We start from the raw sequence: 12,973 nt of genomic DNA on the forward strand, positions 1-12,973 counted from the left end.
CATTTTTGAAATTTTACCACCATCACATCTATAAATCCACTTTCATTGTTTTTTTTAAGTAAAAGTCACACCTCTTTACATAAGCTTAAAGAGGATATACGTATATCTATGTCTAGAATTTATATTATCCTATTTCACATTCTTAAACAAGTAAATTTCAGTCATTTTCACAGAATCTTGAGAAATCAAAATACAAAAGGCAGCCTGATGGCACAGTTGTTTTAATTCATTTTTTCTCATCACTCTACATTCAGTGCCCCATAATAACAAAGTAAAAAAAAACAGAATTTTGGACATTTTTGAAAAAAAAACAAAAAACAAAAACAAAAACATCCCCATAGCATGATGCTGCCACCACCATGCTTCACGGTTGGGATGGTATTGGGCAGGTGATGAGCTGTGCCTGGTTTCCTCCTGACATAACATTTAAAACTGAGGCTAAACTTTGTCCCTCACAGTCTGAGAGTCAGGTGCTTTTTTTGCAACTTCCGAGCAGACTTTCATGTGTTTTGCACTGCAGAGACTATTCTGTGTCAAGCCACTCTGCCTCAAGCCCAGATCAGTGGAGGGCTGCAGTGATGGTTGTCCTTCTGGGACTTTGTCCGATCTCCACACAGGATCTCTGAAGCTCAGTCAGACTGATTATCAGATTCTAGGTTGCTTATCTTACTAAGGCCCTCCTCTCCAGGTTGCTCAGTTTGGCTGGATGACCAGCTCTTGGAAGAGTCCTGGTTGTGCCAAACTTCTTCCACTGGAAAATTATGGAGGCCACTGTGCTCTTGGGAACCATTGGTTAAGCAGAATTTATTTCATTTTTTCGTGCCTTTTACAGAACTGTGCCTTGCAACAATCCGGTCTCTGAGCTCTGCAGACAGTTTCTTTAATGTTGTGGTTTGGTTTTGCACTGATATGTATTGTCAGGTGTGAGGCCTTCTGTAAAGAGGTGTGTACCTTTCCAAATCATGTCCAATCAATTTTGATTTACCACAGGTGGACTAATGTCAAGGTATAGGAACATCTCAATAAACGTCTGAGAGAAATGGGAGGAAACTGAGCTAAATTTTGAGTGTTGTTGCAAAGGGTCTGAATACTTGTGTCATTACAAAGGTTGTGGCATCAGGCTATAACATAAAAAAAACTGAAAAAAGTGAAGGGGGTCTGAAAAATGCATTTCTGAATGCACTTTTTTCTTTTTTAAACTTTATTGTTAGGTTCCTGGAAAATGTATACAGTGCTTAAGGAATTTATCAGACCACCACCCAAAGTAAGGGTAAGTTATGCCACAGCTGCCCTAAATTAACAGCATTGGTAATTTCCAAAATCATTTTTTATGTTTCTGCAATGGTTAATACACCAATATGTAGAAGCTCTTCAACCCAAATGATAATTTTAATGCTGAAATATAATGATTATTGTTATCCATGAATTTTCAAATTTACTGATTTACAAAAAAACCCTGAAAAAATAGTAAAACACATTATTATTTCTTGATTAATATGTCCAACTATAGTTATTTACTTGCATTCCTGAACAGAAAAATGAAGTTTAGTGGTTGAATCTTATGCTTGATTAATTTCTGACTTCTCAGAGAAGCCCAGTGAGCCGGCTCAAATTTGGGTGAATTCAGTTTGAAATTCCTCATTCCTGTTCAAAATGGAAAAACTTGGAGAGCTCACTGAAAATGAAACAGTCCACATTAAAGCACTTCATGATACTGGATGGTCTCTGAGACAAATATGACAGGTGTTCTAATAAATTTGTTAAGCACTGTATATACATCAAACACTCTCACCCCAACCAAACCAGACATCATTTTAAAAGCTAGACAATAAAATTAATCTGTGAATAAAATACTAGGCTCAAGGCAAAAATCAGAAAAGATGATGACAAAAAATGACATTAATAGTCAAATTAGCCCCTATGAAAAAAACTATTTTGTTTGACTGAACCATTTGAAGCTTTTAGAGAGTTGCAGAATTACAGTTTACTTGAATGAATTAAACTGGAGGCATGAGGATCCTGTGTTTTGGCAGTACCTGAACCCACCACAGGGAGACAGTGTGCTCAGTCTTTTATCACTGACAGCCTGTGAACATTAACACAACAGCACTCTAGTGCTGCCAGAACCAAAATAAGAAACACTGCAAAGCCAAAAGCCCTGATTAATTGTTTGACAGTAAATGTGCTCCAAGAGGAAACATCCAGTAAGAGCTACTTTGTTTCACAGTTACAAGACATTAAGGGGTCAAGAATCCTCAAAGACCTGCATGGAGGAGGAAGCAGGAGGGGAAGAGGCCGAGGATATTCAACAAATAGAAGAGCTTGGGAAAATAAGGAGAGGAAACCAGAGAGAATAAAGAGGGGGCATGGAAGGAGAGATAAGAGGAAAGGCACCAGAAACAGAAGCAGAGAGAAAGAGGAGATGCCTGGTGACTCAGCACCCCCTCCACACAGACACAGATCCATCCAACCCTGCCCAGATTCCCCCTAGTTCCACAGTAGAGAGCTCTCTGTGGGACTGACCCGTTTAATACTGACATTAATGACTCTGTTCCCAGGCCTCTGTACAACACACCACAGACAGTCAGTCGACTGCTTCAACACAATGCATTATTACTGTCAATAATGTCAAAAAGTCAATACAGTGTGCACATTAACTTCTGCTCCTCATCCCATTCATGCAAAGTCAACACAGCTGAGCAGTGGACCTTTTTTTTGTTCACTCTGGCAGGTAGAAATGAAGCTGCTCTTATCTGCATCAGCAAACTTCTCACAGGATGAACCCGTGTTTACATGTTACACAAACAGGTGAAATTGATCTGTTTGTATATGACATCATTTTGCGGCATGCTCCATTAATAAGTAACAATACATGAGGAGGTTTTCAGTTATTCAAGAGAAACAGGTTTCTGAGTGTGTGTCTGTGTGTATTTGTGGCTCATGTGCACACTTTCATAAACAAAAGCAGCTCCTTTGTGAGAGAGCCTTCATCTGTCTGAAGTTTTCCTCTAAGAAAAGGCAGCAGACAGGCTTCATAGGTCTTTCTTTGTGTCTGTTTTTATCCTCTGTTTGACAAAAACATACACATTCACACTGAGGAGAAACTCAATCAGGAGCAGGGCCCTTCTGTTGTGTTATTTATTTGTGGGTTGCTTAGGAACAGGAGATGTAGCCCAGGGAAGGGTCCTGGGATGGCTTCTGTTGTGGAAATACTCGCTGCTAGAGGCTGTGTGAAAGCCTTGAGTGTGTGCTCTCTCAGCTTTTATCAAAGCCCTGTTTTATAATCTCTGAGCCTCAAGATCCTTAAAACTATCACAAGAGGAAAGACTGTCCAGATACAAAGTCTGAAAAGCTGAATGCATGGTAGGAATATTTAACGGGTAGATTTGGAGAGGGCTGGTTGCTAATGCTGGTTTCATTAGGGCTACAGCCTGTTTAATGTATGACGTGTGACAAATGGCCTATTATTCTTGTTAATGTTTATGTGGTCTGGCACAGCCCACGTGGATTGTGGGGGTTGGCTGCAGTCTTTTGGGTAACTACTGTTGCTCTGTTTCTTGTAATTATGTGATAATAATGTCATATGAGCATGACGGAGCAAGAAGGTTTCAAATATAATGATCATGAGTTTTTACAACAAGCCACTGTCAAGTAAGATTACTTCAGGGACAAAAAGTTCTGAACTAAAACAATTTAGTTATCAAATTATCTGATTATTTCCTTTATCAATACATCAATAGTTTAGCCTAAAAAATGAGAACTTGTGAATACGTAAGAAAAGTTACCTCATCCTACGCCATCAGTTCACAACCTCAAAAGACTCAAGAAACTAGGAATGTTCCTAGCAACTCATGAAAACTTCAGTTCAACTCATATTTGAATTCAGACAAGATGACTAATTCTAATGTGGGAAAACAATCAGAGAACATTTGAAATTCAGCCTGAAAACATATAACACTGAATCACAACATCTGTGTAAACATCGAGTCAGAGGAGAGGGGTCTGGCCGCAGCCCGTAAATCTCTGACGGGCACTTTAGAGACCGTTCATCTGAGACGCTGTATATCTCAGAAAGGAAATACCGTAATTTGCCAGTATAATGACGCTGATTCAAATTCAACTTCATTTATAAAGCCTGGCAGTTACATTAATGAAGTAACCACACTGCAAACATTACAGACTAACAAACATTTTCATAAATAAAATAGAGAAAAGGAACGGTGTTTAACTTCAGCTTAGTTAGCCTTAACAAATCCTAGCATAGCTATGCTAGCTACATGATAAATGTTACTACATTGGCCAATGTAGCCAAGTTAACTTGAGCAACGTGAATTTAAGCAAACGCTGGTAAAGCTAATGTAGCTACATCGATAACCTATCTACATATCATAGCTGCTTTGGGAGCTTAGCTTTATCTAGGTTAACTACGTAGCTCCATTATCTGTAGCTAAGTTAGCTTTAGCAATGTGAGCTTTACCAAATGTAGCTAAAGCTTAACAAGCTACATAGATAACATAGATACATAGCTTACATAGCTTCTTTGTGAGCTTAACTTAAGCTACATTAACTACGTAGCTCCATTATCTAAAGCTTAGTTAACTTTAGCAACTAAAGCTTTAGCAAATGAAGCAACAGCTAACTTAGCTATGTAGATAATGTAGATTCATAGCTTACATGGCTGCTTTGTGAACATAGCCTTAGCTATGATAGCTAAATAGCAATGTTAACTATGTAGCTTATGCAGCTTATGGAGCTACATAAGATATGTTAGCAACATAGTTAACATAGCTTAACTATGTAGCTAACTATCTTTTGCTAAGTTAGTTTTAGCAAATGTAGTTAAGCTAACTTAGCTATGTAGAGAACAGATATGTAGTTTACATAGCTGCTTTGTGAATGTAGCTTTAGCTATATTAGTTACATAGCTCTGTTATCTATGTATCTTACCTAGCTAACGCAGCTATATAAGCTATGCTTGCTGAGGTAGAATGTTTTCATGGAGGATGTGCTTTTTTCCTGTAAGCTGACTGTTTACTCTTTTTTACAATAAAATAATTTTAACACAACTTTATTTTGAAAGTTCTTCTGTTCTGAGACGCACAGCATCTCAGATGAAACGTCTGTGAGAGTGGCTGCCACATATGATTCTACTGAAGACTAGCGAGGGTCCCAAATTTATTCAGTTTAATTGCTTGCCTAGTTAATCATTCTCATCCAATGAAGTTTTGGGCATCTTAAATGAGCCTTTCTGCATATTCAGGCTATCCTCTTTTATTTCAAACCCACCACTTTTCATTTAATACCATCCCATGATTGTTAAGTTTGTTCACCACAAAAAAATAAGAAAATTACCACCAAAGACTAAACACCCCTCAAAAATGAACACATAAGCTAATCAACATACTTGAGAATACTGGAGGCCAAGACAGATCAATAGCTGGCAGAGACTGAAACAGAGCTTCAGGTGCTGAATGCTTTTGTTGCTTGTTGTGTTCAACATGTAACCTCTGCTGTTGACGTATAAATCCAAGTCAGAAGTGGTTAAGGCATGCACCATGTATGCAGGCGACCCGAGTTTCCGGCCCGTGGCATCATTTCCCGCATGTCTCCCCCGCTCTCTTCCCTGTTTCAGACTCTATCCACTGTCCTACCAAATAAAGGCAAAAAGGCTAAAAAATAAATCTTTAAAAAAAAAAAAAAACTAAAAATAAAAAACAAATTGGTTGGAAATGCCTCATCATAATGAGAAACATTTAGACCGTTTGTGCATCAGCTCACTTTTTGTCCTTCTCTTTAACAGACGCATGAATGTAGACTTGCATTTGATCAGATTTACAGTGAAGTGTAGAGGCAATTCCCCATCAACATTGTGCTTCCCTAACAGATTATAACTGGGCGGCCAGCCTCAATTTATCTGACCTTAAGCATATCTTCTTAATCCACAAAAGACTGCCTTCTATGACCAATATACTAGTTGACAACACCTGTTTTCTTTCCACTCATCACAGAAAGGTTGTAATATTAAACAGTAAAGAAAATTTAAAAATATAAACTGGGGTTGATGTCGAAAAAGTTAGATCTTATTTTTAAGCCAGCCTTACATTTCTGTCTGTCTCTTGGTTAACAAAGACATTTCTTTGGTGACCACCATCATGGGGCTTTAAAAGCTAGGTTTAAAAAACCATGATTCAACAATCCATGGTTGTCTCTACTTTCATAATAGTCAACCCTTCACTTAATTTCTTCATGGCAGCCAGATTTCTGTTACTGAGGTCAGTGTTGTGATAATGGCTTGTTTTGCACAAGTTCATACCATTTTCCAGATTAACCACCAACAATCAACTGACTAAATATTTCAGCTCTGCATCAGTATGTTTTAATTTACTGTCCAACAGACCTCTGTCCACACTGGTATAACACAATGTGTGGACACAGTAGTTGCAGAAATGTGAGACGAATGTACACAGAAAGATGTTAAGTAGTGGAGACACATCTGACTCAACTGATGATCTAATCACTGTCTCTAAGCTCAGCTTGTTCACAAGAAATTGGGTGTGTCACTGTGGCAGACATCTGACCACGCAGATTTAGGCCTGATGCTATAAATCTACAGGTCCAGAGAGGCTTCAAAGGTCTGCTGCAGGAGCAAGGGCCATCCAGGTTCAGACTAAACGGAGCTATAGAAGATTTAGCATTCGTGGTCTCATCTAGTGGATATGTAGACACATTTGTGTTTTGAATTACAGATTAATGTGGCGCTAAATGTTGACTGTTTTAGTGACCTTATGAGTAAATGCATTTATTACTGGGAGACTCAGTTGTGGCCTGGCTCAATACGCACAGGGTCTGGTTTACTGCTCGTATTCTGAGGATGTCATAACTCTTTCACTGGTAAAAACAGCTCTCATTTACATAGAAGTAAATATATTATGGTCCAGCACTTTGTTTTATTTAATATTTATTTGTAAAGGGACAAGTATGAAGCAAGTAAACTGTTGCCACAGACTACAGCATTTGTAACTGGAGCTAATTTGCAATGCCCATCCCTAGTCCCTTGTTATAACAGCTCATGCTGATTTTTCTGCATCTTCATTGGAGAAACAAATACTGTCAATTTGAGCTGTAACTACACATTCAACATACAGTACATAACAGTATGTTTCATCAAAAACAATTTTATTCCTTTTTCTAATGATAATCTAATTTTTACAAATATACGGCACTGTTTAAATAAGATTATTCAATTTAAATTCTCTGACAATAACAAAAAAAATATTCCTTTTTCCTTTAATCTTTTTAATTCTAATACTTTTAGCTATTATAATTACTAAAACAACAATGAATAATTTATAAAAACTGACACTAATAAGTGCATCTGTTTCAGTAATTAATGTTTAAAAAGAGGAAACAAGTGCAAATGGTGCCATCTACCAGTCATATATAGCATTACAATACTTTTGTCAAACTGTTTTAAATTGTCCACACTTAATTGATATGTAACTATACTGTGAGGTAATGTTACACCGACTTGAGATGTGCTACCTACCTAAAAGTTAGAAAAGCATGTAGGTTTCTGTCAGTACATACCCAAGCGAGGGTCAAATCTCCAAGCAGGGATGTGATCATTTTCTTTGAGGCCGCTGTCATCCAGCAGGGGGACAGAGACCGTGATTGGCTCAATCACCTGCAGCTCAGATCCGTCGCTGGCCAATAAGTGAACAGAGATGGCTGCCACAGGAGTTAGCTCGAACTTCTTCTCTGCTCCTGTGAGAGAAGCGGGAGAGTGTTAGAGAGAAAAATGTAGCAGAAAGGAAAGGGAAGTGGGGAAAGGTGCACAGGAGGGGGAGTGGTGAAAGGAGCAGACGGTGGGGGGTGTGTAACATAAAAAGTGTAGATAAAGGAGAGTTGTCAGGGGGAAGACAGACAGGAAAGAAAACAAGGGAAGGACAGGAAAGAAGGAAATGGTGTGGAGAGTGAAAATTTTGAGAGGCTGTGTGTGGAAAGTGTCAAGTATGCCTGTGTTGCCTGGAGGGAGAAGGTACAAGCTGTGGGGAGGGGGAGCTTTTGAGGGGTATTCAAGCTGAAGGAGGAAGACACAAAGACACACCAATTCATACAAAAACACATCATGATGAGACAGGCTGCAGGCAGAGGGAGCACACACAGGGGTTATTGTGTTTCAGGAGGTCAGATATAGAGGCCTCTACAGGGTAGAGTCTCTCTGATGTACCACTGCTTCTTCTTTTCACTCCCCCCAGCCCCCTCCTCCCAGCAGCCCTCTGCCCCGCCATCTCTGCCCCGACTCTCCTCAGTCATTTTCTCTACTCTACAGTCTAAAATGTCTTTGGTGTTTTTGGGTTAAAATGTTCCCCGTTTGAGTCTGACCTGTGCCGTTGCCACCAAGGACCTGCAGGTGGGGAAAGTGCTGAATGTGCAGGGGGGAGCTGGTCACGGTGAACAGAGCAGTGAGGTTTGCGTAGGATGTGTTTGAAGGAAGACTCAGGGCTCTGCGCTGGAAGTGCACACTGGGCTGACGCCGGAAGCCTGGAGAAGTAACAGAAACAATTGAAAGGTTAAACCTAATGCTCTAACATTTCAGTATTTGAAGGGTTAATGTCTTTTTTCCTCTGTTGCCCTCTGTTTGTGTTATTTTTTACATGTCACAACACCGTATTAAAGGAAAAGTAAATCTATAAAAGTTTAACATCATTGTTTGAATCAATTTTGATAGCTTTCAAAGATTTTTCAGATGTTTGCCCTTTCTTTTTTAGATAATTGTTTAATAAGGTCTCACAAACCAGAAAACTGTGACTTTTGTATAAGCTGGTATTTGTTTTTATTTTTCATTCATTCAAATTCAAACAGGGAAAACCCTGTTGAGATTAAGAATCTCATTTACGAGTGTCCTGGCCAAAACAGGCAGAAGGAAGAAGAGTAAATATTTAGTATAGAAGTACAGATGAGGACAAAATAATTAGCCCACCTCTGAAAATTTCATTTGATTTAGTTTTTCCCAAGAGCTGTAAAACAGACCTAGGCATTTTAACACAGCATTTCCAAGTATCCTAGTTTTATTTTTGGATGCTGACATTATTTCACTTTGCACAAAGAAACAAAATTATTTTTATTACAAAAACATAGAGTGCTTAACAAATTTATTAGACCACCTGTCTCAGAGACCATCCAGCATCATGAAGTGCTTTAATGCAGATTCTTTCATTTTCAGTGAGCTCTCTACATTTTATTGCATTGCAGGGACATAAAAATGGTTTTGGTTTTACCAATTTTTACCAGTGCTGTTAATTTAGGGCAGCTGTGGCATAAACCTTACTTTGGGTGGTGGTCTAATAAATTTGTTAAGCACTGTATCATATATCGCAAATAAATATCGCATTCTCATGATTTTGACTTGTTTTGCAAATTGGATGGGAATTGTTGCATCAAAGGGGTCTTGTCATTCTCATATTTAATAAGAAAAGAGTACAAAAATTTAGAAGGTAGGACTATTTTTTAACTGTTAGCATAACATCTCTACCACAAAAAAAGTTTAAAACTGGTATTTTAACATAAATTTCAGGTCAAAGAAATATTGCACCTTATGCGATTTGAAAATTGCAGCAGGCCATATTGCGATTTAATCTAATTTTTGACCAATTTCCCAGCCCTAATTGGGTGAAATTCTTATATTTTCAACTACAGTAGCTGTTATTACAAATTCTTACTGCTCAGAGCCCTTCCTATTGGAGCGTGGGCCACACCAGGGATGTCCTTTTGAGTCCCCTTATGCCTGTGTTGGCATATGAACCATTAGCAGAACTCATTAGAACTACACCAGAAATCAAGGGCTTTAATGTTAAGGGCACAGAAAACAAAATCTCAATGTACGCGGACGACGTCTTGCTGTATTTAGTTGAGATGGGCAATTCCATCCGTTGTCTGCTTGAGTGTTTATGGAACAGTTCAGGCTTTAAAGTGAATTTTTCAAAAACTGAAGTTTTCGATTTTGTTTTTGATTTTACAAGCTTTGAGCATTACAAAGTAAAAACATCATTGCACAACAGTGGTTTGTAAAGAAATACCACAGGTATTTTCTTTTCTTTGGCAAATTTTGGCAGATTTTTATCTTCTAATCTGCACAAACCTTAAATATAACTGTAGTTAATGTATTGGGTTAGAAATTTGATGTTTCAATAGGGTCTTAAGGTATTAAAAAGTATTACATTTAATGTCAGATTTTTCTGTATATACTCTGACTGCACTCTTCTACAAAATAAAGGCACCCAAAAATCCTGTATATCTTTAAAAAAGCATGCAGATCCTTACTAAAAGACCAAAACCAAAAGATTTTACCCTTTAATGAGCAAGTCCTGCAAAGCCAAAGCCTGATACAGTTTATTCATCTGTGCAACAGAGATGTTTGTGCTGAGTATAAAGAAGTTAGTTTCACTTGACATGTGCCTCCATTCTGATTAACCTAAGAACAGATTATTATATCCAGCAGACCAAAACTCCACCAATCATCTGCTTTACAAAATAAAAAGAGAACCAGATGTCGCAAAATATAATTGAAAAAGACACTGCATAGACTGACTATCATGACCTTACTGATTCCATTTATCAGATTAAAACAAGTTACAAGACATACTACACAAAAACAAATCTGTCTAAACAGCTGAGAAAATCTAACTTCGTATATTTCTCTCCCATGATTCATGATTAAACTGATCAGAGAAACTTAACTAAACTAACTTCTGTATTATTTTAGTATGCTTTACAAGACATTTCAATGGCATTGTATCATTCCATCCATCACTTAAGGCCTAATGGAGGTAACTCCTGATCAGTGCAGAGGATAAATCTTCACTTGCCTTATCCTTAGCCAGCATGATGCCTCTTTCTAGTATTTTGCTTTGAAATTAATTGTTTACTTTTCATTTCTCCCTATCAAGTCACTGTCTGCCAACAAACAATTTATAGTAAAAGGCAAGAAGAGTCAGAAATGCTGCATGAGGCTGGACTCAGCAAGGTGATGTCATTGTGGTCCGACTGTGAGTGCACATTCCTGAGCAGTGAGACCCACATCCAGCTGTGTATGAGTGTTCACACTGTGTGTTTCAGGTTGCACTCGACATGCGTTTCTGGCTCTGCAGTGTGTCTATCTTTTAACTTTTAACTTAATGTCAGAGGCTTTTATAAAAAAATACAAATCCAGATGAATGTTGTTACCTTCTATAATGGACAAGTGTCCTGAATCAGTTCTCGTTATGCTTCCTTTCTCGACTCTTTTTGTCTCATTTCCCTCCACTTCTCCTCACCTCATCTGTTCCTCCTTCTGTCGGACACTACACTGCCCATCCCCCTTTACTCTCCAACTGCTCCACCCATGGCCCCACTCTCCAGCTCATACTGTATCATCCTCCTCCTCCTCTTTTACTCGCCTTCATGTGCCACATGCCAAGGTTCATCACTCCCCTGGGCATCCAAGTTCACAACATCGTGACGAACAAAGTGTGTTGGACAGAGGGCACAAACTCTGCTGGGCTCAGACACGTGCTGTGGGCAGTGTGTGTATTCAGGATGTTAATGGTGTCTGCCTATTTATGTGTGCTGTGTCTAAAGTTTTTTTTGTCTGGCAACACAGCTGACATGTTAAATTACTCCCCTGTCCGTCATATACACACAAAAGACCCAGCAGACAAAAGACACTCTATTGATTCTGCACGAGTGAGAAAGCCTCATCTAATATAATTACATGGACCTTAACAAAGAGACTGAACAACAAAGAAACATGATTTACATTTGTGTGTGGGCAGAGGAGGGTGGACTTCATCACTTTGTTTAGATCTTACTCAGCAGTGGGCCATTTAATTTACAGACAAGGCTAATTACTTTCAGTCCTTATTTGCACATATATAGTATGAATTAATACATTTATTTATCAGTGTTAACTAATAATTAAAATAGGGGAAAATAAACTCAAAAATAAAAATGATGAAGACAATAAAAGATATCAGGTTTTTAAAAACAACAGTCATCATAAAAACCTTAGTTAAACTGTTGATTTTTCATACAAAGATTTTTTTTTTTCCTCTAGGGTACTGGATTAGCCTTGCATTTAGAGCAAAACCCCTAATACACAGGGCACAGTAGCATGGACCCCTTAAATTCAAGTCAGAACCTTGACATTTAATGCATATCATTATCTCTCCTGATGTTTCCTGTGACTCTTCCCTCAACTGTCAGCATAAAGCCATAAAATGGCCCAAAAAAATAACTGTTCGCCATCTTGCATTTAAAGAAAAGCAGCATTTATAGTAGGTGTGAACACATTTCTGCGTAAAGGGTGAAATTTTGTTTGATTTTCATTTTAATGTGCCTGTAGCATAGCCTGCAGGGTTAAAGTGCTTTTATTAAAATGTCTAGAATTGACTAAAAGTCACTTTTCTGTAAAATAGGTTTTCAGGGTATCCATATTTTTATTTAGAATCATTTACTTCATAAAAAAAAAACATTTCTTAGGAGTATCTACATGACTACAAAGGTTTATCACAGATATTTAAAAAAAATCAACCAGCTAAACACAAATTTTTGGCAATGTTTAAAGCAACAATATGTAACCCTCCCCCATTAAAAAGGTTTTTGAATGTCAATCAAACAACACAATAACTTTCAACAAGAAGAACTGTGTCTATACCATTTCCACAAAGCACCCAGACTGCCTGTTGTCAGCACTTTGTAAATTTGTTGGTGGGTCTTGAGTCTTTGAAGAGAAATGCACACAGCATTATAGCACTAGTTCACACAGCAGCCATAGGCTAAAAAGAAGCCAGTAAACCCATCTTATTACGATTTGAGGCTAAGAGATGGAAAAGGATGGTAACTGAAGCCCTATTCACACAAGATTAGTGTTACCCAGGCACCTCTGGTAATTTGTAATAATTGCACAGGACTCTGTGTTTTTAATTCTGTTTGA

At 38.1% G+C, this 12,973-nt stretch overlaps 1 protein-coding gene across 1 annotated transcript in view; it reads right to left on the bottom strand.

Moving 5' to 3' along the window:
• The window catches only part of fam171a1 (family with sequence similarity 171 member A1), a 37,016-nt gene that overhangs the window by 5,664 nt on the left and 18,379 nt on the right, over positions 1-12,973 (bottom strand). The window contains exons 4-5 of the mRNA XM_041793896.1: positions 8,386-8,544; positions 7,588-7,764 (exon numbers count right to left, since the gene is read on the bottom strand). Of these exons, the coding sequence (XP_041649830.1) occupies positions 7,588-7,764; positions 8,386-8,544 (336 nt within the window). The remainder of the gene's footprint in view (positions 1-7,587; positions 7,765-8,385; positions 8,545-12,973) is intronic.

The sequence above is a fragment of the Cheilinus undulatus genome, linkage group 8, assembly GCF_018320785.1.
Source record: "Cheilinus undulatus linkage group 8, ASM1832078v1, whole genome shotgun sequence".
In the NCBI taxonomy this organism is placed as follows: Eukaryota; Metazoa; Chordata; class Actinopteri; order Labriformes; family Labridae; genus Cheilinus; species Cheilinus undulatus.